Here is a 26886-nt window from a genome sequence, read left to right as displayed (position 1 = left end):
ACCAATAAAATGTGTGAAAATATTCTGCATTCGTTGAATAAAATGTTTATTTCAACGCGTTCAAAGCATTATTCAACTATTACGAATTTACTCAGAAATGATAAAGTTTACCAATGAGAGGGATGGAATAAATTCCATTCTTTCATTGCTAAGTAAGACATTCAAAAGTTCGTATTCCTTATCATTTCATTTCTATATTTACTTTTTAGGGTCTGATCCATCCTGAAATAATACTGTTTTGAGTCAGTGGATCACAATTTTGATTACGTTAATTATTTTGTATACCTCAACAGAATATACAGAAACATTAGGATAATGATCATAATTTGCTAGATTATAATGTACTTACTTGTTTCATTTGTAAAACGGATACGTTTCATGAATCTGCATATGGTGATCCAACTCAAATTGACAGGTAAAACTCATATCACAATGGTCACACTGTTTAACATCATGAGTTTTCTCATGCTTTCTAAGGGGCCCATTCCGAACAAATGTCTTTCCACAATAACGACAAGCAAAAGGAGCTGGAGCAGAGTGGGTGGATATGTGAGATTTCAAGTGGCCACTTTTGAAAAAAGTCTTGCTGCATATGTTACATTCAAAAAGATCGGGTGTTTCAACAGGGCATCTGTTACCTCCAAGAAGGTGGTCTTGTGTCAATGTCAACATTTTATTTGCATCATCTCCATGGCAGTTCTGAGGGGCAACGATATATGAGCCTTGGCTTTGTACAATGGGATCAGAGAGAATTTGATAGGTCGGGGCATTAGCAGTGACCCCTTGGCCAAAGGTCACAGCATTGGGATCAGTGCATGCCTCGGAAACAGGAATTTGGATGAAGGTAACAGTTTCATTGGCATTAGTGCTGGGTGTGGAAAAAGTTGTAGTGAACTGAGGCAAACTGGTAGAATAAGATGTGCCGATGGCTACCATTTTACTGCTCTCTCCCAATTGATTTGAAAATGCTGAGGTAGGGTCAAATGGTTTCTCTGAATCAAAGACTGGATACTGTCGGTGTAGAGACTCATCCTCGGGAATGTGTGGGTCCATCTTATGCATACTCACATGTCTTGCCAGCTCATATTTGTCTTCGAAAAATTTATCACAGTAGGAGCACACATGTGTTTTCATGTGTCTGGTCAGGACTGTTTTTCTCACAAACAATTTGTCACAAAGAAGACATTTGTTGATGTTTCTTGAAGTGTCAACAATTGTGAATTTCTTAAAAAATCCCCTGTTAACTTTCGACACCAGTGGTGAGCGCAATACTTTAGAGTTAGATTCTCCAGAAATTTCTGCCTTTATCATTGCTGCTTTCTTTTTGTGTTTGTATTTGTGGTCGTTCAAATCTGACTTGTCCACAAAAAATGTGTTACAATAATGACAAACATGAGTCTTAAAATGCCTGGTGAGAGTGGTTGGCCTGGCATATTTTCTCTTACAGATGATACAAGCGTATATGTTGGTGGGCACATCAATACAAGAGTAACGTTCAAATATCTTTTTGTTAGTTTTGATAATTTCATCATGGCTAAAGGTATTGAGAAAGTCAACAGAGGGTGCTGATTTATTTTCACAATCAAGAATTCCTTCTAGCTCGTCCAGGAAAATTTCATTCATTTCATCATCAGATGTAAATGTAGCATCATCATCGGATTGCAGATCTGACAGGTCATCAAACGATGGCTTCTCAGTGTCATCCTTAGTTAGTGTCAGTCTAGACTCTCTTTCTTGGCAGTGATAATGCTGAGCGAGCTCATCCTTGCTTTGACAAAACACATTACAATGTACACAGACATGACCTTCCATGTGATCATTTAACTGCGCACTCGTGATGAAGAGAGTGTTGCAAGGGGAACATTTGTAAAAATTATTTTCATCATCCTGGATGCAAAACATTTTCAAATTCCAGTCAGGCTTTTTCTTGACAGTTGGATTATTTTGCTTGACCTTGGAATTTTTGTCATCTGACACATAACAGTCATCATCACTCTCAAAAAGTAGCATTTTGATACCAGTGTACAAATCTTCATCATCATCACAAGAATCTTCTTCTTCCTTGTCCTCATCAGAATCATCATCAAACACGGTGGATACGAACTGTAAAAACTCACGACTCTCAAGAAATTTTTCATTATCATCTTCATCACCATGTGTTTCATCTTTTTCTTTTGTGGTATTGTCCACGTTAATGACACCAGAGCCAGAATCTTGGAAATGACCACGCCTTTTCCGCTTATGAACATGGGGGATTTTAGTCTCTTCGAGTGATGCTCCACTGAACAGCATGGTTGGTCCATGGTTCTGTACATGACTCTTGAATTCAGATGGATTTTCAAACTCAGAGTAACAAATGTGGCAGGTCAGAAGTTTGTCACTATGGAGGTCTTTGTGGTGCTTGCAAAATTCCTCAAAATAGGTAAAGGACTTGGTGCACTCAGAGCACAGGTATTTTGGAACCTTTCTAGTAGGTGCAGATCTTTCTGATAACTTTTCCATTGCAGATGTAAGAGGTTCATCATTGTGTTTTGCGCAGTGTTTCTCAAATGCTTTTTTACTTTTGAATACCCGTGAGCATACATTGCAGACAAATTGTCCACCAGATTTGATTGACCTTAGTTCAGCTTTTAGATCTGCGATGCAATCCACCTTTTGAGCCAAAAGTGACTTCCAGATATTTCCAGGAAATCTACGCTGCCAGTAAACAAATGAATGCGCAACTCGTATGTGCTGTTTCAAAAGTTGATTAGTGTTAAAAACACGTGAACAAAATTTACATGGTATTGAATTCACTCGGAAATGACATCTCTGATGAATATTTAACCTAAACTCAGTCTTGCATCGTTTATTACACTGTGGGCATGAAAAGCTATAGTTATGCATCTTGAGATGTTGTCTCAAAGTGTGTTTTGAAATCAAAGTTTTAGGACACTCATGGCAGAAATATTTTCCAATCTTCATTTTTCTCCCATAATTTACAGTCAGATCAGTATTGAGGGCCATTTGTATTTGATTACCTAACTGAAAGCAGGCATTCTTGTGTAATTGAGTCATTTTGTGTTTCTTTAAAATACTTTCCCTTGTATAGAAGGTATTACAAACTTCGCATCGAAATGGTTTTTCCTTGGTATGAGTTTGAGTGTGTGATTTCAGGTCTCCTTTACTTTTACATCGCACGTGACAATAGGAACATGCAAACCTATCCGTGTGAGTGATGAAATGCTGTCTCAGAGTCTGACTTTTGTTAAATAGTTTTCCACACTGACTACATTGAAACACGTTTCCTTTCGAGACAGGGATGGACATTTCTTCTTTCCTCCGTCTACCTCGCTTTTTTGGTCTGGGTGCAAAAACCAAAATATCTTTCTCGTCATCTCCATTTGTGTTGTTAATTTTAGTTACCTCAGGACTGTTTTTAACTGAGATGGGTTCTTGACAGTCTATGTCAATGGCACTTTCAGGGTCATCTCCTTTTAACTCTTCACAGTGAGCCATTTTTGCATCTTTGGGTAATGAACTCTGAAGATCACTGGCATCTACTTCCTTTTGTGATAACGCTAATCTGGTCAGATAACGACTCCTCGGAGGAGTGCATATTGCCTTCAGACCAGCTGCCTGTTCATTCTCTTCAATCTCTTGGAGCTCAATTTTTATATCGTCTGGAGACAAAGACCCTGTAGGACAATGTGGAGACATGTTCTGCAGAGAAACATTGGAATCACCTGCTGCAATCAATTGAAGACTAAAAGCAAGTGTTTTGCCTAAACTGTTTTGACCTTCACTCAAATCTAAACTTTTTGAGTGTTGCATGGATTTAGTTGGAATTTCTAAAATTGTTTCAATACCAGAGTCATTTTCTTGAACTTCAGACAAAAGTGATCTACTTGGGGATGCATCATCAGAAATAAAAATCTTAGAATTAAAGTTAAGGGTTTCGTTATCCGTGGTTTTTGCCTTACTTTTCAAATTCAGGGTCTCCAGAAATTGTGTAGAATGGATTGTATTGTCATCCAAAAGAGAGTCGTCACCACCAGCAAGTCCTTCAATTGTGCAAAGCTCTTTATCTTTTCTGGCTTTCTGTCCTTTCTTGCTCATCCAGCCATGTTTAGAGCCACCTGTTGACAGCCTGGTCTTAGATCGAGTCACTGGACTTCCACTCATTTCAATAATAATGCAGCTCTTACTTCAAAAATTCTGTGTCACTGTGATGCATTGATGGAATACTGCAGTTTGGAAAGAGGGAAAAATGAAGTGTTGATAATTAGGATTATGATATATATTATATATATATATATATATATATATATATATAATATATATATATATATATATATATATATATATATATATATATATATATATATATATATATATATATATATATATTATATATATATATATATATATATATATTAGTAAATTCTACCAAACATGCCTCAAAGCAGGGTCCCTGGCCGACAGCAACACTTAACATGTAAGCCGAGACATGACGCCCATTAGGTGTCAATACCATTTTTTTTTTCAAATAAAGACAATGCTGTTAAAGACCAAGTACTAATTTCACATCAGAGTACAATGAGAGCCTTTTCCAAGAACTCGAATATGCACCAGTCAGAGCAAGACTCGAACCCAGGACCTCCCAATCCGAAGACGAGTGTAATAACACTAGCACTAAACATTGTAATAATAAAAATGATAACAATAATAAAAATAATTTTAAAAAACAATAACAATAACAACAATATAGTAATAATAATAATAAAACTGTTCGATTCCTTTTGGTGTCATTGCCTAGTGCTGTGATAAATATTTTTGGACAGTTTCAGGCTATGAGTTTACAAACACTACAGTTCAAAACTCAACTTCTCTCAAGTCGGTTGAGATAAAAAAAAATCTTAAGGGTTAATCATAAATCAAGGTTGCCAATTCATGAGGCAAAAATTTACTGAACTTTTACACAAGCACATAGACCAACCCCTTTTTGAGTGCTGAACTCCAGTAAAAACACATTGCTTACTGACTTTTTCTATTTGGCAGGTGATGAAAAAATGCACTGAGGGTTTATAACATACTGAATTCTGTATTATTATTATATATACGGAAAATTGGCAACCATGATGAATAATGTAACTTTGCATCAGCATAAACTTCAAATATTTCATTACATGGAGAGAGAGAGAGAGAGAGAGAGAGAGAGAGAGAGAGAGAGAGAGAGAGATAGAGAGAGAGAGAGAGAGAACCTTGACCTCCGCCCCAATCTAACCACAATGATGATGTAAATAATGCTCTAGCTACTACTTAATTACAGGTGCTTTTAGCAGGCAGTTATATTAATTAATATTGATGCTTTATTTAACTAAATTGTAAATAAATAATCATTATTATTATAATAGGAAGGAAAGGCTGAAGATGGATACTATGAGTAAATTAAAATATTCTGAGATCAAATATCCCAGATGTGCTGCTCCAGAGTCGTAGAGATGTTTGGCAGATATGTAAAAGTTCCTTTAAGTCTAATTTGTTAGAATTACAAAATGTGATTTTTTAAAAACCAGATTAAGAACTTATGTACTGGGCCAACAACCAGGTCCTGTAAAAATATGCAACATTACAGAAACACCCAAGAAACTTTCACACATCCCTGCCACACCTAGAAGTACAAAATCCAGACACGTTTGGGCCTTTGAAGTACAACAGTCAAACCCGAAAGGAAACGGCTGTGCCAAAATCTTTTGCGACAACTAGGAGGACCTTCTGTATTGGTACCTGGAACGTCTGAACCATGTTTGAGACTGGCAAATCAAAGCTTCTCCATGGAATGGGCAAACTAAGACCAAGGTCAACCTGGAGGAAAGACCTTCTGGTAGCGCTGGAGAGGTCTGGGATGCGCTGACAGGAGATGGAAAGACTGGCCAATGACAGAAGAGGATGGAAAATTTTCATTGGTGGTCCATACCCACTGTGGGATGAGGACTGAAGAGAACTTAATTCATCCTTTTCATATTTATTTAACTCTCTTATACATGAAGGGGCAATTGAACCAATTTGCCAAATTTTCAATCATGTTGAACTCAAGGACAGTTAAATCATATTTGTTAAATTTTGACCAAAATAATCTTTTTTTACCTTAAATTAAGATTGAGGCCATGGATTAGATTTTTCATCCTTTCCATTTTACCAAATCACTAATAAGAAATGGGATGATGCATTTCTGATTTACTACTCTTACCTTGATTTTAACACTATAATCGAAAGTTGCAGACTCTGCATGATTGGAACACTAAGCGGATGGGGCTTACATGGGCACTGTCTGACAAAGAAAGAGAATAAATCATAACATGAAAATGCTTATTATCAGAGTAAATTGAACAGAGCATAAAATTTGTTTAAAATCATTTCAAATTATCAAGTTTAAACTCAGCTCTAAACCTACTGCCACCATTTTGTCGTTGAAGTATTGAAAGGTAGTGCAAAGCAGTCCTAGGGTTGTTTTTTTTACTATCAGGGTTAGCTTGAGGTGGAGGATTTTTTTTTTCTATTAAGGTTAGTTATAGGTCTTAGTAAAGGTCCTAGGGTGTTTGTTTTTTCCTATTAGGGTTAGTTAAAGGTACGGGGCTTTATTTTTTCTTTGGGTCAGTAGAAGGAATACTTGGATTGTTTCCCTTAGCACAAGGAGCTTACCGATGGCCTCCCCCTGATTGTTTTGCCATGAGTACTGGAATGGACAACTCAATAGGTAGGCTACTGTAGAGAGCAAATATATATCTAAGAGCAACATGCACTTATTTGCAGGTCTGACAATCCAATTCCTTACGGGCTCATTGTTGTAATGGAAATCTTGGCATTGGTAAAGGAGAGAGGTCCCTGTCGCCATCTTGCTTTGTTTACACAGACCATGGCCAGATGGTTCCAAGAAATTAGCCTTTTTTTCTGTATACCGAATTATTTTCTAGCAATCTTTTAAATGTTGCCATTTACCATTTTAAACTTGTCATGTCAGTGATACCCCCCCCCCCCCAAATAAATAAATAAATAAATAAATCTTACCTTAAGCCATATACCTATGTGACAGATGCAGAAGAAGATTGTCTAAAAAAAAAATAATTAAGAATGAAAGAGATGACCAAGAAAAGACCGTTTACCTTAGACCCGATACCACTGTGACTGTATCAGAATGATTAAGAATAGGTTGTCAACAACAATAAAATACCCCCCCCCCCCCCCCCCCCAGGATTTCTCTATCTCCCTCATTTTCCTCTTTTTGCTAAGTTTCTATGCCATGCTATGTCTTCCCCCTCTCTCCCCTCACCCCCGACTCCAGAACTGCTATCTTTATTTAATACAGCCAAGGTGACAACTCCGTCTCTGTGTAGACTATACAAGATGGCGACTGGGACCTCTCTCCTTTACCAATGCCGAAATCTCAAAAAATGACGCAAAATATTGTCCCTTACAACAATGTTAAACTAGGCCCATAAGTGGTTTCGGATGTCAGACCTGCATTTGTCTAAGACTAAGAGACAATGGCCAATGTTGAGTGTTTCGTGAGTAGACCTAGGTGTTGCAGTTGTCTGTTGAAAATTAATAATGGGGATAATATAACAACAGAATAAAACTAACCTTACCCCATCCACCACGAGTCAACTCAGTTTGGAGTCTAGACGAGACTGTTTTTTTATACGGTCATTAATTTACCTGAAAAGTATTCTCGTGAGGGAAAAAGCACTCTTTGGAAACATCAAAATGGTGTGAGAACACTCGTAGGAAATTGAGCACAATAAAGCACCCTGGATTTATCGAGAAAGATGAAAGTTGTGAAAATTGAAATGACATTCGGTTGATCTTGGAGCGCACCACTTTTGCTGTAACATGACGTCACAGATCACAACAAGAACCGTTGATGAAATCATCAAAGCGATTTGAAGAGTTGGATACAAATAATGTATTCATCGCTTTCTATATATTGATTTGGGCGCATTTAAAATATGATATAAACAAGCAAATTTTCAAAAACATTAAATGAACAGGACAACAAAACTTTATCAAGCATTGTAAGAATAAAAGACTATCTTATTTCAATTTTTTAGCACTCAAATAAATCTGAAACAGGAAGCAGGTATCGATACAAATTTATATGAGATAGATCGATTATTTATCAATGTGTTGACAGATTGTGTGGCACATAAAGTTAATACAGCTAAAATACAGCAATTAAACGAAAACAGTAAAAATATTATTCAGAAACCTAAAATCGTGTCATTTATTCTAAAAATATTATTTTAAAATATCATATATCTTTAATTCTAATTAAAAACTGAAATGAATGCCTATTCTTATAGTTTTTGGCACTTTCTGTTAAAAATAATAACTTACTTACATCATCTAATTTTCTGAGAGGAGTAATGTCCCTTCAACATTGTTTACAAATGGCCGACTCTTGGATTCAATTACAGGTCTGGAACTGATCTTTTCGTGTGAGGCTGGACACTTCCAATTTTAACAATGCCCCTTGGATTGGATAAATCAAGGTTTTATGCCGACAAGGCTAAAGATCTTGAAAAGCAACTTCTGGTTTGTATTGCTTATGGCATTCTAATTCTAACACTTCAACTTCAATTTCTCAAATTAACGAAGTAAACTCAGTCAATTTAAATTTAAGACACATGAAATGACCAGACTCTTCCTTAATTCTCAATGGAAGAGAAATAATTTCCTATTTCTATACTATAATGCCACAGAATAGTTCCTTGGAAATTAGAAGGATATTTTCCTCACACTCATCATTTCTCCTAGGTTCTAGGCTTCTAGGTATCCTTTAGCCTATCCTATCACGTCCACGGACCACGGGTTGATGTAACTAAGGGCGGTGGATGATTAAATGAATGGTTTACCCATAATCTCGCTTTGTCTTTATTTCTTTAAAAATCATTATTTGCTTACAAAGGGTTCGTAACGACGTGCGCTTACTTAAAGGTCTGATAACCCAATTCAAGATGGACTCATTGTTGTAATGGAAATCTCAAAAAAAAAAAAATAAATAAATAAGAATAAAGAACGCAAAATTTTCTCCTTTAAAACAATGTTAAACTAGGCCCATAATTGGGATCGGAGGTCAGACCTTTGTATATGTACACATCGGTGCATAATGATAACATGAAAGTGGAAGTAGAGGAAGAGAAGTCGTGAACTCAGAATTTAAATTCATGAATTCAATCAAGATTTCACTTGTAAATGTTTTTCATAAAATAAATAATAATCTCTGCAACGTTTGAGATCCATTGTATCATTCAGGTACTGGCATTATATCGGAAGAAAATGAGTCAAAGTAATAATTAATAAGAATTCGGAAATGTAAGCTGTTTCAAGTTTAAGAAACAAAATACACTTTCCTTGATGTAGGCTTTTGTTTTAACTCAAATTTTAGTACTTAAACAAAAAAAAAAACAAAAAAAACAACAAAATAATTAACATCAGGCTCACTCCAACAAAATGCTGCTTTTAGACAGTATGTCATTCGTATGTATTTAAACCATTCTGTTTTAACAGAAATGTGGAAAAAAATTGTAATTTATGAATCCCCCCCCCCCTCCCCCTATATATCCAGCTAAAATTTAATTAATAGAAGTGAAAATATGAAAGAAATGAAAATTAAATGATTGTTCATGAAATTTTATTGGCATTATATAGCTAATTCACTCGTAAATGGACTGAGATCAATCCCAGGTGCAGTCGAGATTTTTTTCTGATCCCCCAATCTACCCAGTAGTGAATGGGTAGCTGGGTCTTTTTGATCTGGTGGAAAGTACTTTGCAATAGATTAGTGTCCTATCCATAGGATAGCAAGCAGTTACTCTTGTACGTTTCACGCTATAGAAATAAACTCCAGCTCCATGGGTCCAATGGCTCTGAAGGACTAATATATATATTATATATATATTATTTATTATATATATTATGTATTTTATGATGATATTGCCTCATCTATTATTCAATTTCAATAACTTCACAGAGAAAAGATGAACGAATAGCTTCACTTGAAACAGAGAATGCAATGCTGTATCTTAAACTTGCTCAGCTACGTGGTGAAGTGAATTTTGTGAAAGACGATCTGAGCATGTCAAATGCAGGTCTTGAGAACAGTGAGGTGTTCCGCAGGAACATCTCTCTCAAGACCAATCAGCTGAGGAAAGAATCACAGGTTAGAGGATTGGAGTGCAACATTAATTTTACTAACAATAGAGTGAAAATGGAGAGGATTCAGATGGGAACAATACAGACAATGGACATTTCGAATGGTTTGTACCTGAAACGTCCAAACGTTTGTAATGTTCCCATCTGAAGCCTCTCCATTATCACTCTTTCGTTAGTATGTTCATGATCCCAGGCTTCAGGCAGCCCCCACTGCTCTTAACATTAATTCTACCACTTTATAAGTTCATCAGATCATATGAGGCAGAACAAATCTTTACTTACTGAAATGTGATTCATAAATTCGGTGAATTTTGACTTTTACATATTTTGCTCAAGTTGTTGTATACTGATAATAATAGTGATAATGATTCTACTTCTTCTACTACTACTATTACTACTACTACTACTACTACTACTACTACTACTACTACTACTACTACTACTACTACTACTACTACTACTATACTACTCTACTACTACTACTACTACTACTACTACTACTACTACTACTACTACTACTACTACTACTACTACTACTACTACTACCACTACACTACTACTACTACTACTACTACTACTACTACAACTACTACTACTACTACACTACTACTACTACTACTACTACTACTCTACTACTACTACTACTACTACTACTACTACTACTACTGCACTGCTACTACTACTGCTACTACTACTACTACTACTACTACTACTACTACTACTACTACTACTACTACTACTACTACTACTACTACTACCACTACTACTACTACCACTACTGATGATGATGATGATGATGATGATGACGATGATGATGACGATGATGATGATAATAATAATAATGATAAGATGAAGAAGAAGAAGAGTACATCGCAAGAAAGAATATCATGACTATTTGGTCTAGGTTTGTTTGTTTTTTTTTCTCCAGGTTCTCAAAACAGAGATGGCCAAAATTAGAGCAGCTGTATCCGAAATCCCCCAACTTTTCAGCCACAGTGTGTCAAAGGCAAACATGGTTCTACAGCAACACAAGGACATGTTTCAATCACATTCATCCAATATAACTGGTAAGATCATTCAGGCATTTTGCTTTGCCGATTGCTGACTTAGACCAAATATCATATATTTTATTGTACCACTCAAATTTTATATTACTGTGTCAAAAGCGTAATAGATATATTGTTGTCTAACCCCCTCCTTACCACCCATAGGAAAATCGTCACATTCATTGCGATGCAGCCAACATTTTTCTCATTCTAATTTCGTTTGTACATCATAATATTTGATCAAAAATGTTTGCTATAGTTCAATTATAGTAACTTTGTGTTGAAGAGTTCATTTAGCAGAAAGAAATATGTGTAACAAGAACTAACAGCTTTTGAGTGAAATAAATCTATTTTTGTATAGGTTGGGTGTGACGTTTTGGGGACAATCCAGAAAATGGCCGGTTTGGAGAGAGTTAAATTAAAAATGAATTTTATGTCACTGAAACTCTCCTATACATCAATCAAATGAAGTAATAGATAGTTATAGTTATTTTGTTGTTGCCTATGTCTTTTGATTTGTTTCGACTTTTTGTTTGTTTTGGGAGGGGGATGTTTTGTTTTGTTGTTGTTGTTTTTTTTAACAATCATGAGCCAAAAAAGAAAACAAGCCATTTTCAACAATGCCAATCACAGTTATTATGTAAGGAACAAAACAGTTATATTTGTTATTAATCTTGACTATGTAATCCTCATTCTTTTTCAAAGCTCTAGCAGATCAGGTCGTCAAACTTCAAGAAGCTCTTGATGACATCACGGAGAGACATGCAAAAGAGAAAAAACGTCGACAGGAACTGCACAACACCATTATGGTAAAGGATTGAAGTTTACACTACAATTTGCTGTCATCTTCTTTACTTACTTACTACTTATCCTCTTGGTGCTTCAGTTGCACATAAGGCCAATACAGTAGATTTCCAACCATTACGGTTTGCTGCCATCTTTGACATTTTCCCCACGTTCACTCCTGGGTCTTCATGTCAGGCTCCAGTTACCTTCTCCAAATTTCCAAGAGTCTCCCTCTCCTCCTTGTTCCCTGTCGGGTCCATCTGAGGGTGACCTTTGGTATAGCATCATGGTTCATCCGCAGGACATGGCCAGTCCACCTCCATTTTCTTCTCTTTACAAGAAGATATACAGGCTCTAGCCATGTTTCCTTCATCAAATCGCTGTTTGAAATTATTGCTGGCCAGAATATCCTCAGTATCCTCCTCAAGCATTTGTCTTGGAATGTGTCAAGCTTTTTGCAGTTGTTCTTTGTCAGCTTCCATGTTTCAACACCATATTGCAACACAGTGAGTTTGTTTACTTCTAACTAAATAGGCAGCCCCATAACATCGGAAAACATTGTTCAGAGGGTCTCAAAACCCCTGAAGTCAAAGACCTGATTTTTTAATAGAATTGCTTAATTGAATTGTTTTTTTTTGACTGGTGGTCCAAGACTGAAATTGGCAGTTATGACTTTCATTTTATAAGGCAATGACTATTATTATAAAGGATAAACCACTTGACCATTCTAAAGTCTTTTTATTTGCATGCAGATATTATTATTTTAAATAGCAAATCAAATTAATTTAAGATTTTGTAATTCATAAATTTGATGCCTATTTCTTCAAACGTTTCCAAATGGTTGTTTAACTTGAAGATTTTAAAAACTTAAGAACTATAATCCATGACACCGCAAAAACAAAAAAAGCAATATATTCAATGATGTCATGTCACTATTTTTGTTGTTGTTATTTTATTATTTTTTTTGGTACAATGAGGCATTTATTTATGACACTCTTTCTACTGTCTGTTGAAAATTACTTTTCACATCAAATCTACTTTGTATTATTTTTAGCCTGGCTGGGGAGAGTGTGACTTTACTGCATGAGCCATCCACCACTCAAAAAAATAAAGTGGTTTCAAATTCAATGTCTATCTTGAGCCATGGGTTCCACACACACAAATGCCACGAAGTTTGTTAGCCATCACTAAAGCTCAATGTCATACTCTATGTTGTTATAATGTTTCCATAACCTATTTTATTATAATTTCCGTTTATAAGACATAAAGACCTATTCATAATTTTTTCTCTTTCAGGAGCTGCGAGGCAACATTCGTGTCCATGGTCGATTACGTCCTTTAATGGAATTTGATGCTGAGACCGAGGACATTTCTTCTTTAGGAAGGTAATGACAGTTTGTTTACAAAGATAAAATCGATGCTTTTGAAACTGTTGAAAAATCAAACATTTCAATATTTGCAAAGCCATTAAAGCTTTTATTTTGTAGAAAAATCTTGGAAAGACTTTCCTAGAAGAGGAGCTACAAAATTTTTCTGTCGTCAATCTGGAATTTAGTAATGTATTTATGTCTTTATTGTTTTTTGTTGTTGGCTGAAGAAGGGTTTTGAGCTTGAAACGTTCTGTGTTTGGCATTCTGTTCTTTTTTTGAAGCTGTTATATGTGACCTATCGTCTCAAAACGGTATTATGTCGGAACGAACCAGATGCTTAAGATCTGAATTAAATGTTAAACTGGTCTAAAATTAAAATTGTTGGCATTAGCACCCTAAAATATGGTATCCATTCTCCTCAATAAAACATACAAACTCAACACAAGTCTGATATTTCTGGCTATAAATTCAATTTTTAACAACTTAACTAACCCGACTTAATACCGTTTTGAGGCGAAGGGTCACATATTCATTTTTGTTTATTACTTTTTACAGTCTATAGTTTCTAGCACTTTGACTGAGCAGTACAGATTTATTATCTTTTATCAAAAATCAATTGATGTTGAGATTGCAAAACTCTGGCTTTGCTTTGATATCCTTGGGCAAGGCACTTTACACGCATTTGCTCACATCAACCCAAGTGTAATTAACAAGATGTAAACGGTAGTGGATTTTGTAAGAGTGCTAGTACCAAAGAATTCTTAACAGGCGAAATTGTTTTGTTTTGTAGTAAATGGAGTTTAGTTCTATCAAATGAAATTTGAATCCTTTTGGCTTACTGGGAAGAATAAAGGAAGTATTGTAAATCACATTTAGCATAGTGAATCTGCTGAAACTGCAGGAACTACCTTCATTTTTCTGTCTTTTATAACTGCACAAAGAGAGAAATATTAATTTTAATTCTCTTTTGTACCTGCAAATGAATAGTAATATTTTGATTGTCTGAGATGTTGGTTCTTATAAAAAGAAGATAAAGGGGAAATATGCATTACAATTTATGTTTGAAATATTCTTTGTCCTTGTAATTGATTTTATTTCATCTTCTTTTAGGCAAGGAACTCGCTCTGAGGTTGTCGTCCATTACGTTGATGATGTGAGTTACTGTGTTAACATTCATTTATGGAAGTGTATTTTGTTCATTTTCTTAATTAATTATCGTGTGGTCAAATAAAGGTCTGAATTTTAATTACCTGCAACATCTCAAATAATGATCATTATCTCGTAAAATTTCATTGAACCTGTAAATTGATAATTTTTTAACAAATTTGCAAACTTATATATATCTGAACATAAGCATGGCTTTTTTGTGTAACCGGGAATGTCGATTACTTATGATGGACCATTATCCGACTTATGGAATAATCTTTGCATGCTTCCTGGTGATGATTTTCCATTGGTTTCCATTTTGGTTTTTGATGGACTAATACACATATCCTCTTTGTTTGGACTTTACAACCTGTTGAAAATCTCGCACTTCCTTTTTCATGTCTTGTCTCATTGTTTGGAAAAGGACGATAGAGCTTAACTCTGTCAGCGCTGAGGTTATATTCGCATTTTCGTGTCAAAATGTCTGGCACCTGATTGAGGCAGTATGAGAATAACAAGCTAAGACAAAGCGACATTTGAATTCAGACCAAAATCTCAATTAAAATACCCCCTAGGGCCAATTGAATGTTCTGATGAAAGAAATGATACCATTGGTTCAATCGATAGTACTTTTGTAGAAAGTAGGAATGGATTACATTATTATTTTTGCCTTTCAAGACCGACTGCAGTGTGCAGCCATTGGCCAGTAGAGCGGGTTCTGCTCTGACCGTACAGTCTGACCAATGGCGCTGAAAGAGTTAATGAACACATCTCTGATTCTCCCAGTTGGCATTTTGAAAAAGAGTACGCATTAAAAAAAAGAAAAAAAAGAAAGAGATTCTGATATGTAGGGCATATAATTTAGACTCTTAGTATGTAGTTTATTAGAATTATTATATTATCATATCAATGTGGTTTTTAACATATCAGTTCTATATCTGTGTATGATATATGATGTGTTGATGTAAAGCGCCAGTGAGCAATTGTGATTAGAATTAGGCGCTATATAAATTCATTATATTATTATTATTATTATTATTATTATTATTATTATTTTTATTATTATTATTATTATTATTATTATTATTATTATTATTATTATTATTATTATTATTATTATTATTATTATTATTATTATTATTATTATTATTATTATTATTATTATTATTATTTTCTGGGGTCAGGGGTCTGAGGCATCTAGGATTCATGAACAAGATGTGGTCCAGGTTCCATGAAGTGTCAGGAGTTAAGCACAGGAACAGATGGTTTTATTCTCTAAAGACTTTCTGCTTTTGCGCTGAGTTTCTTGTTTTAATAAAAAATAATTGAGCTTTTATATAGCGCAATATCCACTAAATGTGCTCAAAGCGCTTTACAAGGGGTCCCTGGCTAACAGCAACATTTAACATTTAGGACGGTTTTAAACCATGGTCTCCCCATGTTTCATTACAACACAAGGTCTGATTGCGATTTCATTGTGGTGAATTTTGTATCTTTTTTCTTTTTTTTTATTAACTTCAAGGAAAATCTGTGTGTGAGGACAGCAAAACATAACAAGGTGTTCGAGTTTGAGAGGTAACTAAATAGGAATGGATCAGGAGGTGGAGGAGGAAAGATTCATGTTTTATTTTGTTGTCATTTTTGTTTTTTATTTGATTTGATTGTGTTTTATTCTTTCTTTTTATGTTTTTAAAAAATTCTTACTTTTCTACATACCATTGTAAAGGTGCTAGTCTAAGTACTAAATGTAGTAAAAAAAATAAAAATAAAAAATATAAATTTCCTCTATTCGTCCCCAAGGGGAAATTTGTCTTTAGGGTCTATTCCAAGGGAAGACTGGTAAAACCCAGGCGTCAGTCATAGTACAGCACCCCAAAGTGAACTAGGGCGAGGTGACTTGCTCAAGGCCACACAAAGGGGCGGGTAGTTGAACTTGGTACATTTTGGGTACAAAGCAATGACCGTACAGCTGAGCCAGGCTGCCCCCTCAAAAAAATAATCTGAACATGCATTTTAAGAAATACCAGCTCTCAGGATGAGATTGATTTCCTTATTTTTCCCCTAAACAACTCCTGGCTTTTAAGATCGGGATATCAATTATATAAGGCAGGCTGAACATTATAGAAACGGTGAAGTAAATGAAGTAAAGAAAATAATTTTAATCCTTATTTATTTTGCTATTGTTTGTGATTTACCAATGTTAAACATTGCACGATTTGTGTTGACATCCCCACCAGAGTTTACAGTACAACAGAAAAACAGGAATCTGTATTTGATGAGGTTCAACCAATGCTTACCTCCCTTTTGGATGGGTAAGTCCGTTCACTTTGTAATATGATAAAAAAAAAATATTTTTTAAATTAAAAAAATTGAGCTTTTGTATGGAGCAATATCCATTTAACGTGTTTAAATCACTTTACAAGGGTCTGTGTCCAACAGCAACATGTAACATAAAGAACGAGACATGACACCTGTTAGGCGATATTACATTTTTTTCTGACAGAGACAATGTTGTTAACGACCAGGTACTCATTTTAAACCTGAGTACAATGAGAGAATGTGAGTAAATAGTCTTTTTCAAGGACTCAACAATGAGCTGAGTGTAGCTCAAACCTTCCGATCCGAAAACGAGTGTCATACCACTAGACCACATAGACGCACATATGATACCAAGTTATGTAGACTGGATGAATGACAGTGATTGAAAAATTATGACCGTTTCACTGTATTCTTCAATGAGGCACTTAAGAGAAATTGCCACACTCGACTCAGGCATGAATGAGGATCTGCCTATGGGCAATGATGGGTGTTATAGGAGGGCCTGACACATGCCCCCGTACAGTATAAATGAAAATTTGGTACCACATAACCTGCTGGTATAATAAATGAAGCACTGAAAAGAACCTTGAACATGGTAAAGCTTAAATGTGCTTCATAGAAATGTTTGTTTCGAATTTTTATTTATTGATTGTTTCTTGTCCTACTCTGTGTTCAATGCATGAACGCGAGTGACAATTTATTGGTGCAGACTTAAACAGGTTGACTGATTTGAGTTCAGTCAGTTTTAAGACAATCAATGTTTTTTTTTCCCATGTCGCGTTTGGATGTAAACATGTCTTTTATTTTGAAGGGATATATAAATGAGCACATTGTTGATCATAATAATAAAGATGATGATGGTGATAATGATGATGATGATGATGATGATAATGGTGATGGTGATGAAAATGTTAACACTTAATCAATGTAACAGACATAATTGTATAAGTGTGTTTGCATTGCAAATCTTGGGGGGATTGTTATAAAAATTGCAACTTCTTTGATTTTAGTTTTCTTTACATTTATTAATTTTGTCTATTTTAAATTAAATTTTTCTTTTTTTTTTTAGATTTTAAAATAATTTTGTCTTTTTTTTTTAGATTTTAAAATGAATTTGTCTTTTTAAAAAGATTTTAATATAATTTTATCCCTTTTTGTTTTTTAGATTTTAAAATAAATTTGTCATTTTTTTTAGCAGAATTAGTGAGAGAAAAAAAAATTGAATTCCTGTACAGAAAAAAGATCATTTCTTACATTTTATTATCATTAAAATAAATATAATGAATGGGGGTTTTCCTCGTCATCATTAATGAAGTGAATTTCCACAGTTACAATATTTGCATCATGGCATATGGACAGACAGGAAGTGGTAAGACACACACTATGCTGGGAAGTCATCGGAATGAAGACTATAACCTGTCACATGATCCACATCCTGATGAAGGTGTCATACCCAGGGCTACCCGCGAACTGTTCAGGTATGGCTTTGTTGTTTTCACAGTTATCACCTTTAACTCTTTCAGCACTGAGGCTATATTCGCCTTTCCGTCACAAAATGGCTGACACCTGATTGAGGCAGCATGAGAATGACAAGCTAAGACAAAGTGACATTCGAATTCGGCACAAATCTCAATTAAAATCTCCCCCTAGGGTCAATTGAATTTTCTGATGAAAGAAATGATACCATTGGTTCAATTTATAGTACTTTTGTAGAAAGTAGGATTGGATTACATTATTATTTTTGCCTTTCAAGACCAGCCATTGGCCAGTAGAACAGAATCTGCTATGGCCGCACGGTGCGACCAATGGCACTGAAAGAGTTAAGGCTGCTGATATTGTTATTGTTGTTTGTTGTTGTTGCCATTGTTGTTGTTATTGAAGATTATAATAACCTTTCCCATGATCCAAATCCTATGAAGGTGTTATTCCCAGGGCTACCCGCGAACTCTTCAGGTATAATATTAATAATAATGAATGGCATTTATATAGCACTTCACCCCGTTGTCACAGGCTCTAAGCGCTTTACAGTGAGATAAAACATATTACAGTAAGACAAGTGTAGATGGAAAATTGATATGAATTCAATTTAACAACAACAAAACATGATAATAGTATAGCAACTTATGACGTAAAAAAATAAAACTTTTTAAAAGTGAGATTTGAAAATTATCAACGAATCTGAGTATCTCACATGTGATGGGAGAGAGTTCCAAAAATGGGGCACCAAAAATTGAAAGGCTTGCTCACCTATTTTACGCAAGGTCTTAGGTTTGACAAGGATTGATTGGTCATTGCTTGACCTCAAATTTCTATTGGGGACATGGATGTTCAGGAGGTCTTTAATGTAGGAGGGGTTGTTAGTGCTCAAGGATTTACAGTTATGGATTTGTTGTTGTCAGAGTTTTCAAAGTTATCATTTTTAAGACTGCTGCTATTTTTATTGTTGTTTGTTGTTGTTATCATTGTTGGTGTTGTTATTAAAGACTTAACCCTTCAGATGATCCACACCTTGATTGTGTTATACCCAGGGTACCCACGAACTGTTCAGGTATAAACTTGTTATTGACACAGTTTTTATAGTTAGCACCTTTAAGGCTTCTGCTATTGTTGTTGTTATTGTTGCAGCTACTGTTGCTCTTTATGTTGTTTTTGTTGTCATAACCGTTATTGTTGCTGTTTTTATTTACTTTGTTGCTTATAACTTTTTTTTTTCTGTTGTGTACTTACTTTTATCAATAGTCATCAAATGTTGACATTGATTCACTGTTTAGGTCGAAGTTTATTGTTCTTTACAATTCATGCAACATCAAATGCACGAAACCACTTCCGGACCTTGAGTTAACCTCTACAGGAGATGAAAAGGAGGTTGAGGGGGAAGGAGGCAGTTATTCTTCTCGAGTCGGCAACCCATTAGATATTTAGCCAAACCTGATTGATCACAGACCACATATCATGTAACATTGAGATTATAATTTTATCTCTTCTCTTCACCATTCAGACTGATAGAAGAGAAGCCTGAAGGAACACACAGTCTAGAAGTTTCTGTGGTGGAGATTTACAACAACGACATTCGAGACTTACTGAGCAGCAACCCAAATGCCAAACACGACATGGTGACAGGAGGTGATGGCTCTCTCAATATCCCAACTGTCACCTCCAAGTGAGTTTTTAAAATATTTATTTATCTATTTATTTATAATTTTTGGGGGGCTTTTGCGTGGAGGAGGGGGGGGGGGTGTTGTGTATTTATTCTGTTTTTGTGCTTGTATGTTTTGTTTGTTATGTTTTAAATATTTGGTTTAAAAAAAATCTATTTATAATTTGAGCCCAATAAGTTCCGTGTTTGGTATAATTTTTTTTGTTCATTACCTCCATCCCATGTAACATGATTTTTTTTTTTCTTCTTTCCTTCCCATCCAGACCAGTAGAGGATGTGTATGGAGTAATGTGTCTTGTGCAACGCGGTCTCCGTACACGCCGAGAGTCAGCAACAATGGTCCACGAACACTCCAGCAGGTCTCATCTCATTGTCACCTTGACCTTGACTTCCAAAGCCCCGAGTTTCTTTGCCAGATCATCTTCGTCTGCCGATCTCAGTTCTTCAATGGATGGTATGGGTAAAAAATAAAATTCTGGTCATTTTAACATTAATAGCACTTCATTTTTTTTTTTTTTTTTGCATCTGGTTCAGTCCAAAAAAATATAATACAATAGGATTCAATAGTCTGACGTCACGTCCGTCCAGCAGCAGCTGCTTAGTTATAAACAAAGAAAATCGGTACTTTTTAGTCTCCATGCTGGCTAGGCCTTTTTCACATGTCATGTGATCATAAGGTCAAAACATGATCATATTTATAATGATTTTCTCCTCTTGATACACTTTTATTCTCGTCGGAGAAGTATTTCATAAGGGTGGTGATGGAGATACTGGTGTCCGCCATTGTTCAGATATTTTAGAACCAGTTACTATGCATCATTACGAGGGAAGTGACGTCACGACTGTTGAACCCTATGTGTAACTGATGTATCACACTGCAGCACTTTTCCTTGGTTTGACATTGTTCTTAGTGATTCACAAAGCTTATTATTATTATTATTATTATTATTATTATTATTATTATTATTATTAATATTATTTTAATTTTTTTAAAACTATTATTATTATTATTATTATTATTATTATTATTATTATTATTATTATTAATTATTGTTCGTGTCGTGCTGTTGATTAATTTCATTGACTTGTTGAACTCATTCATTTATTCATTCATTTATTGATTTATCCAATCATACAATCGCCCATGTCTTTCCACCAGCCTCCAACAAGAAACTAGGCCGATCCCAGTCCCAAACTATGACAAACGACCAATTGCAAACCATGTTACAACAGCAGGGAATCATGGCACCCACGGCAGCCAATCAGGGTCAACCTGTCATTAAAACCAAACTACAATTGGTCGATCTTGCCGGGAGTGAATGTGTGGGTGAGCAGAAATGATTTTTATTCCTTCTTGTTTGATACATGACATAACATCATTTTTTAAAAAGCCCTGATGAGATAAAGGAAGGCAATTCTACTTTACCAGCACAACAGATTCTGAGTTTTCAATTTGATGCAGACTTTTTGATAAACAAGCATTCTATCCAAAGAGTAGCAAGCAATTGCTGCTGTCATTTTAACACTACAGAAACCAGGATAAACTCCGATTCTATTGGCCTTTTGGCCCTAGAGGCTACTAAGATCCATTGCAGTTCGGTTTCTCCTGCATTTGTCCACAAGTTTTTCTTGCGTCTCCGCAATTCTTTAGGTATTCCAAGAATTTATTACTTAGTTTAACGTACTAATGAAAGAGTGAAAATGGAAAGGCTTCGTATGGGAACAAAACAGACAATGGACGTTTTGGGTACAAACCCTTCGTCAGCACAACAATACACAAAGCCCTTACCGTTTTCTACTTTTTAGTTTAACGTGCACTATTCTCCGCTTTGTTCTTAAATCCTAGGTATGTCTGGCGTCAAAGGTGCTGCCTTGAGAGAGGCCTCATACATCAACAAGAGTCTGTCTGCCCTAGCAGATGTACTAGGAGCCCTGGCTGAACACAGGACACACGTACCTTACAGAAATAGTCGTCTCACTCACTTCTTGCAAGACTCTATTGGTGAGTGTTGGTTTATGTAAATTAAAATAAATAAAGAAAGAAAATTCCCAAATGAGAAATTTGTCTCTAGGCTCTATTCCAAGGGAAGATTGGAAACAGTGCAGCGCCGCAAATTGAGCTAGGGCAAGGTGACTTGCTCAAAGCCACACAGCTCAACGGCGGGTGATCCAACTCGTTACCTTCCGGGTATGAAGCAAAGACCGTACCGCTGAGCCACAAGTCTCTGTTTACTTATATCTCAAATATTAAATACAATTTTACGGTTGCTTGGACTAAAAATATGTGTACGAGTTGTATTCTTGACTTAGAAAACAACAGTTGACCAATGATGCCTCTCTTCTTATATTGTTTCTCATTTTAGTGGATGTACATTCCCTCCCTCTTTATTATCTTTTTTGGAACGTCTCCTGACCGCCATTTTTGCAGGAGTAAATTTATATATATCCTTATTGGGTTCTAGTTCCATCTACAAGGGAGTAGTATAAAGAAGAGGGGTGAAGGTGGAGGGGACTGGCAAAGTGGAGAAGGCATTGCACGTTTACCTTGGAGACCCTTGTTCTAGCTCTGCTCTCATTGTTTCTAAAAACAAGAAAAGAAGATGATGTGAACTGAAAATTTGACTTTTTAAAGATTTGTTCTTAATATCAAGATGTCCACTGAATGTGGTCAAAGCATTTTACAAGAGGTACCAAGCAAACAGCAAACTTAACATGTTAGATGAGACATGAAAAGAAAAAAAATATTTTTGTTTGATAGAGACAACGCTGTTAGCCATTTTACACCAATGAATGTGAGAATTAGAGAATGTGAGTTCTTCTTCTTCTTTCCCCTCATGTCTTTATGGCTGAAGGCCAACAAGATTTAGGAACGCTGTGGTCTTCCCAAGCGTGTGCTGAGACCCATAGATCTTCGACTTCAGTGTGATCCTCTTGGGCCAAATACATGTAGTCGCCCTTTGCTCATTGTGTTTTGTACAGTGAGAATGTGAGTTAAGATCCTTCTCCAAGGACTTTTCACCACCCAGAGCATGACTCAAACTGGGGACCTGTTGGTCCAAAGGTAAGTGCCATACCACAAAACAGCATAACTAAAAATATTCTGATAGATTAACACACACAAAATGATTATTCGAATTACCTACTTCATTTAACATTTCATCCACTCTTTTAATCCAGGAGGTGATGCCAAACTGTTGGTGCTGCTGTGTGTATCTCCAGCCATCCGATACTTGTCAGAATCCTTACAGTGCCTGGGATTTGGTCAGAGGGCCAGACAAGTACAGCGAGGGCCCACTAAGCGTAGACTTCCGTCTTCGGCGGAGAAGGTGGAAGGTTCAGGGAGCAGCAACAGGCCACGATCAGGGTCTTCATCCCGATAAATATTCATACTTTGTGACCTACAGCCTCAAAATGGTATTATGCCAGGATTATTTGGATGATGACAATTGATTTTAAGATAGAAAATATGAAATTTGGCCAAATTTTATGTATATGTTTTCGATATAGTTTGTTGAAATGACTCAAACTAAAATCTCACATTTTTGGCCATTTTAACATTTAAATCACTAATACTTTCCGAGCCACAAGGCCAATGGAGCTGGAGTTTATCCCGGTTTCTGTAGCGCAAAACGGACAATAAAAATTGCTTGGTACCCTTTGGATAGGACACTAGTCTATCGCAAAGTACCTTCCACTAGATCTAACAGACCGAGCTACCCAATCACTGCTGGGTGGACAAGGGGGTCAGAAAAAATCTCGATTGCACCCAGGATCGATCTCAGTCCCCATTGCTGTTGAAGCGAGTGCTCTACCAACTGAGCTATCAAGACCCCCAATCACTAATTCACCCCAACAAAATACCATATTGAGATGTAAGGTTACATTTCTTAAAGCCATTTGATAAGTTTTTGGTAAAAAAACATTTTTTAAAAAAATAACGAATTAGCTGCTTGTTCAAATAAAATAGATGACCCAAAATGTTAAGAGGTGCACATGAACGGTCCTTACCAGATTTCTTTTAGTTTAATTGAAAGCGGCTGCCTTGATAGTTGCTCTCTGGATGATCAGAGGACACATTTTCTTCTAAGCAATCTGGTAACAGTAACAGAATAAGAAGATTTTACAGGGTTGCCATAATGAAGGACACATCTCCATGCATCTCGGTTCATAGCATCATCTTCCTCCAGGCCCAGTTCTTTCATATCATCCTTTACCTTATCCAACCATCTCGTCTCTGGGCGTTCCTTTTTCCTCTTTCCCGCTTATTGTAAATCCAAGATCTGCCAGTCATACTTCCAACGTTCAAACTTCCAATCTTGATCTCCACTCCCATCCGTTTCCACGACCATCTTTTACGCCTATCCTCCTGTTTGTGGGTGACCAGCAGTCACTGAATTTCCACTGCCATCCTGCTGGCCAATAATGATAGAGGCGGCCGTTTATATCCCGGGCCTCGGCCGTTTCGGGATGATATTTCTGGTTTCATTCATTCATTAGTTGTAGCTTGAGTTTTACTGCCAGGATGCCCTTCCTGAGCAAACACTCCCCATTTATCCGGGCTTGTGACCGGCCTAACAAGGTGCTGGGTTGCACACCATGATAAAGGGCTGGGTTGTTTATAACATACTGAATTCCATAAATATAAGAAAAATCGGTAACCTTGTGGAAAGATTTCTGTTCAACAAAATATGGATTGCTGAAATTTTTTTAAATGACCAAAGATTAAAAACATTTTTTACTGATCCCCAAAAATTGAATTTTTGTGCCTTTCAGCATTTAATTTTATTGAAAATAGAAAACGGTTGCCTTAATACGTTGTTCTTTTGAGGCATTTTCTATGTTCACTGGACTGTGATAATATGTGAAAAATTGTTCCTTTTAAAGTATAACTATGTAATGTAATCTCATCATCATTATAGCTCATCATTATCATTATCACCACCACCGTTATCATCTTCATCAACATACACTGAAGTCCAAACCTATTTGTATACAGATGTAATAAAATATACCCATATATACCATATAAATAGAATAACATATTTTGTAATCTCAATACGTTTGACAAACTATACTCATTTAATGTATATTTTGGTACCGCTGATCCTGATCATAAGAATTGGAAAAATGTTGATGTAGGTTGAAATAAATGATTTTGACTATTATTATCAAGAAAATATGTTTCTTATTGTTTTACCACACGAAACATATTTAGAGTTTGTTTTTTGTTTTTAAGGGTTTTACGGCGCTTGCAACACATTTAGGTTATGTTTTTGTTTTTAAGAGTTTTACGGCGCTTGCAACACATTTAGGTCATATCAGCGCCAGTAAAAAGTAAGAAAATGGGATAGTAAAAAGTTCTAGAATTACAATTAAAGCACCCAAGAAAAAGTAAGACAAAGGGGAATTGAGAACAAATAGGGATCAGATGTAGATTCCAATAGCATACCACCAATGTACTTAGTTTGAAATCACCTACAAGTCTCATCCAGACACAAGCACAAAATCCAACAAAGAGGAATACACTCAAATGCTTACATTATACATTCAAAATAAAAATAATAATACATAACAGAGAGATGATTTACAAGGAAAAAAATATCATCTCCCAAAACAATAACTGCATTTGACTGTTTCCCTCCCAGCTAGGATTCCGGCCAGTGCCAGGACAAAACCAAGTAATCTCATTCCGAGACAAAGACAGAAAGCATGTTGGATAACAGATATAAGGGGATAGAAGACACAGTATGTACCTCCCTGCCCGCTATGGGAGGTCAGGATCCCCACCCAGTCATTTAGGTTATATCAGCGCCAGTAAAAAGGAAGAAAATGAGATAGTAAAAAGTTCTAGAATTACAATTAAAGCACCCAAGAAAAAGTAAGACATAGGGGAACTGGGAACAAATAGGGATCAGATGTAGATTCCAAGAGCACACCACTAATGTACTTAGTTTGAGATCACCGATAAGTCTCATCTGGACACAAGCACAAAATCCAACAAGGAGGAATGCATTCAAATGCTTACATTATACATTCAAAATAACAAATATAATAATACATAACAGAGAGATGATTTACAAGGAAAAAATATCATCTCCCCAAAAAATAACTATGCATTTGAATGTTTCCCTTCCAGCCAGGGCCAGGACAAAACCAAGTAATCTCATTCCAAAACAAAGACAGAAAGCATGTTGGAAAACTGATATAAGGGGATAGAAGACACAGTATGTACCCCCCTGCCCACTATGGGAGGTCAGGAACCCCACCCAGATATTTAGAGTGATATGATGATGGGATGGTTGGGTCTCTAATCTTTGAATCAAAAGATTTTAGTATCAAATCCTAGAAATCAATAGATGTGTTTTGTTTGTTTATTCCTACGGCTTTTACATTTACATCACTTGTGACTCTTCTAGTCATTTCTACTCCAGCACGAAGGAAGATGCTAAAATAGTAAAAACTGTTAGACCCAGTGCTCAAGTAATAAAGAAAAAAGTAAGACAAAAAAACAACAACAAAAAACTAGAGCATTTATATAGCGCAATATCCACTAAATGTGCTCAAAGCGCTTTACAAGAGGTCCCCTAGCCAACAGCAACACTTAACATGTAGGATGATATATGATGCCTGTTAGGCGATTTCGGACAGAGACAACGCTGTTAACGCCTAAGTACTCATTTTACACCTGAGTACGATGTGAAATTTGTTTTCAAAAATGCAATTTTAGTTGATGTCTTTTGCATTACTTTTCCGTGTAAAAAAGGTGGGATTTTTTTAATAATCTGTGGCCTGCGCTTGTATGCACATTGCCTATCATATGCCTCCACGACGATGTGTCCTCTGCCTCAAAAAAAAAAGATGTATATTG

The 26886-nt window shown here is 35.9% G+C and overlaps 2 protein-coding genes across 2 annotated transcripts; one reads left to right on the top strand and one right to left on the bottom strand.

Annotated features, from left to right (window-relative positions):
- Positions 1-335: 335 nt before the first annotated feature.
- LOC144969505 (uncharacterized) lies at positions 336-7869 on the bottom strand. The gene is made up of 3 exons (XM_078908636.1): positions 7699-7869; positions 6233-6313; positions 336-4226 (listed from the first exon to the last, which is right to left on the bottom strand). The coding sequence occupies exon 3, from the start codon at positions 4162-4164 to the stop codon at positions 355-357; it is 3810 nt and encodes a 1269-aa protein (XP_078764762.1). The 5' UTR covers positions 4165-4226; positions 6233-6313; positions 7699-7869; the 3' UTR covers positions 336-354.
- Positions 7870-8404: 535 nt separating this feature from the next.
- On the top strand, positions 8405-25195 carry LOC144967426 (kinesin-like protein KIF25). The gene is made up of 14 exons (XM_078904606.1): positions 8405-8574; positions 10013-10201; positions 11123-11261; positions 11946-12049; positions 13323-13411; positions 14507-14549; positions 16065-16117; positions 16780-16854; positions 18190-18339; positions 19860-20021; positions 20282-20472; positions 21178-21345; positions 21865-22020; positions 23196-25195. The coding sequence occupies exons 1-14, from the start codon at positions 8506-8508 to the stop codon at positions 23396-23398; spliced, it is 1791 nt and encodes a 596-aa protein (XP_078760732.1). The 5' UTR covers positions 8405-8505; the 3' UTR covers positions 23399-25195.
- The last annotated feature ends 1691 nt before the right edge of the window (positions 25196-26886 follow it).

The sequence above is a fragment of the Berghia stephanieae genome, chromosome 3, assembly GCF_034508935.2.
Source record: "Berghia stephanieae isolate SIO BIC M18660-M18661 chromosome 3, UCSD_Bste_1.3, whole genome shotgun sequence".
NCBI lineage: Eukaryota > Metazoa > Mollusca > Gastropoda > Nudibranchia > Aeolidiidae > Berghia > Berghia stephanieae.
This window is presented reverse-complemented; position numbering and strand designations above follow the sequence as displayed.

Excerpts from the sequence above, each read along its gene's own strand:
- LOC144969505 (XM_078908636.1), bottom strand. The coding sequence starts at position 4,164 with ATGAGTGGAAGTCCAGTGACTCGATCTAAGACCAGGCTGTCAACAGGT.
- LOC144967426 (XM_078904606.1), top strand. The coding sequence starts at position 8,506 with ATGCCCCTTGGATTGGATAAATCAAGGTTTTATGCCGACAAGGCTAAA. Across the intron at positions 12,050-13,322 it reads AACTGCACAACACCATTATG|GAGCTGCGAGGCAACATTCG; the intron begins GTAAAGGATTGA and ends TTTCTCTTTCAG. Across the intron at positions 18,340-19,859 it reads GCTACCCGCGAACTGTTCAG|ACTGATAGAAGAGAAGCCTG; the intron begins GTATGGCTTTGT and ends TTCACCATTCAG.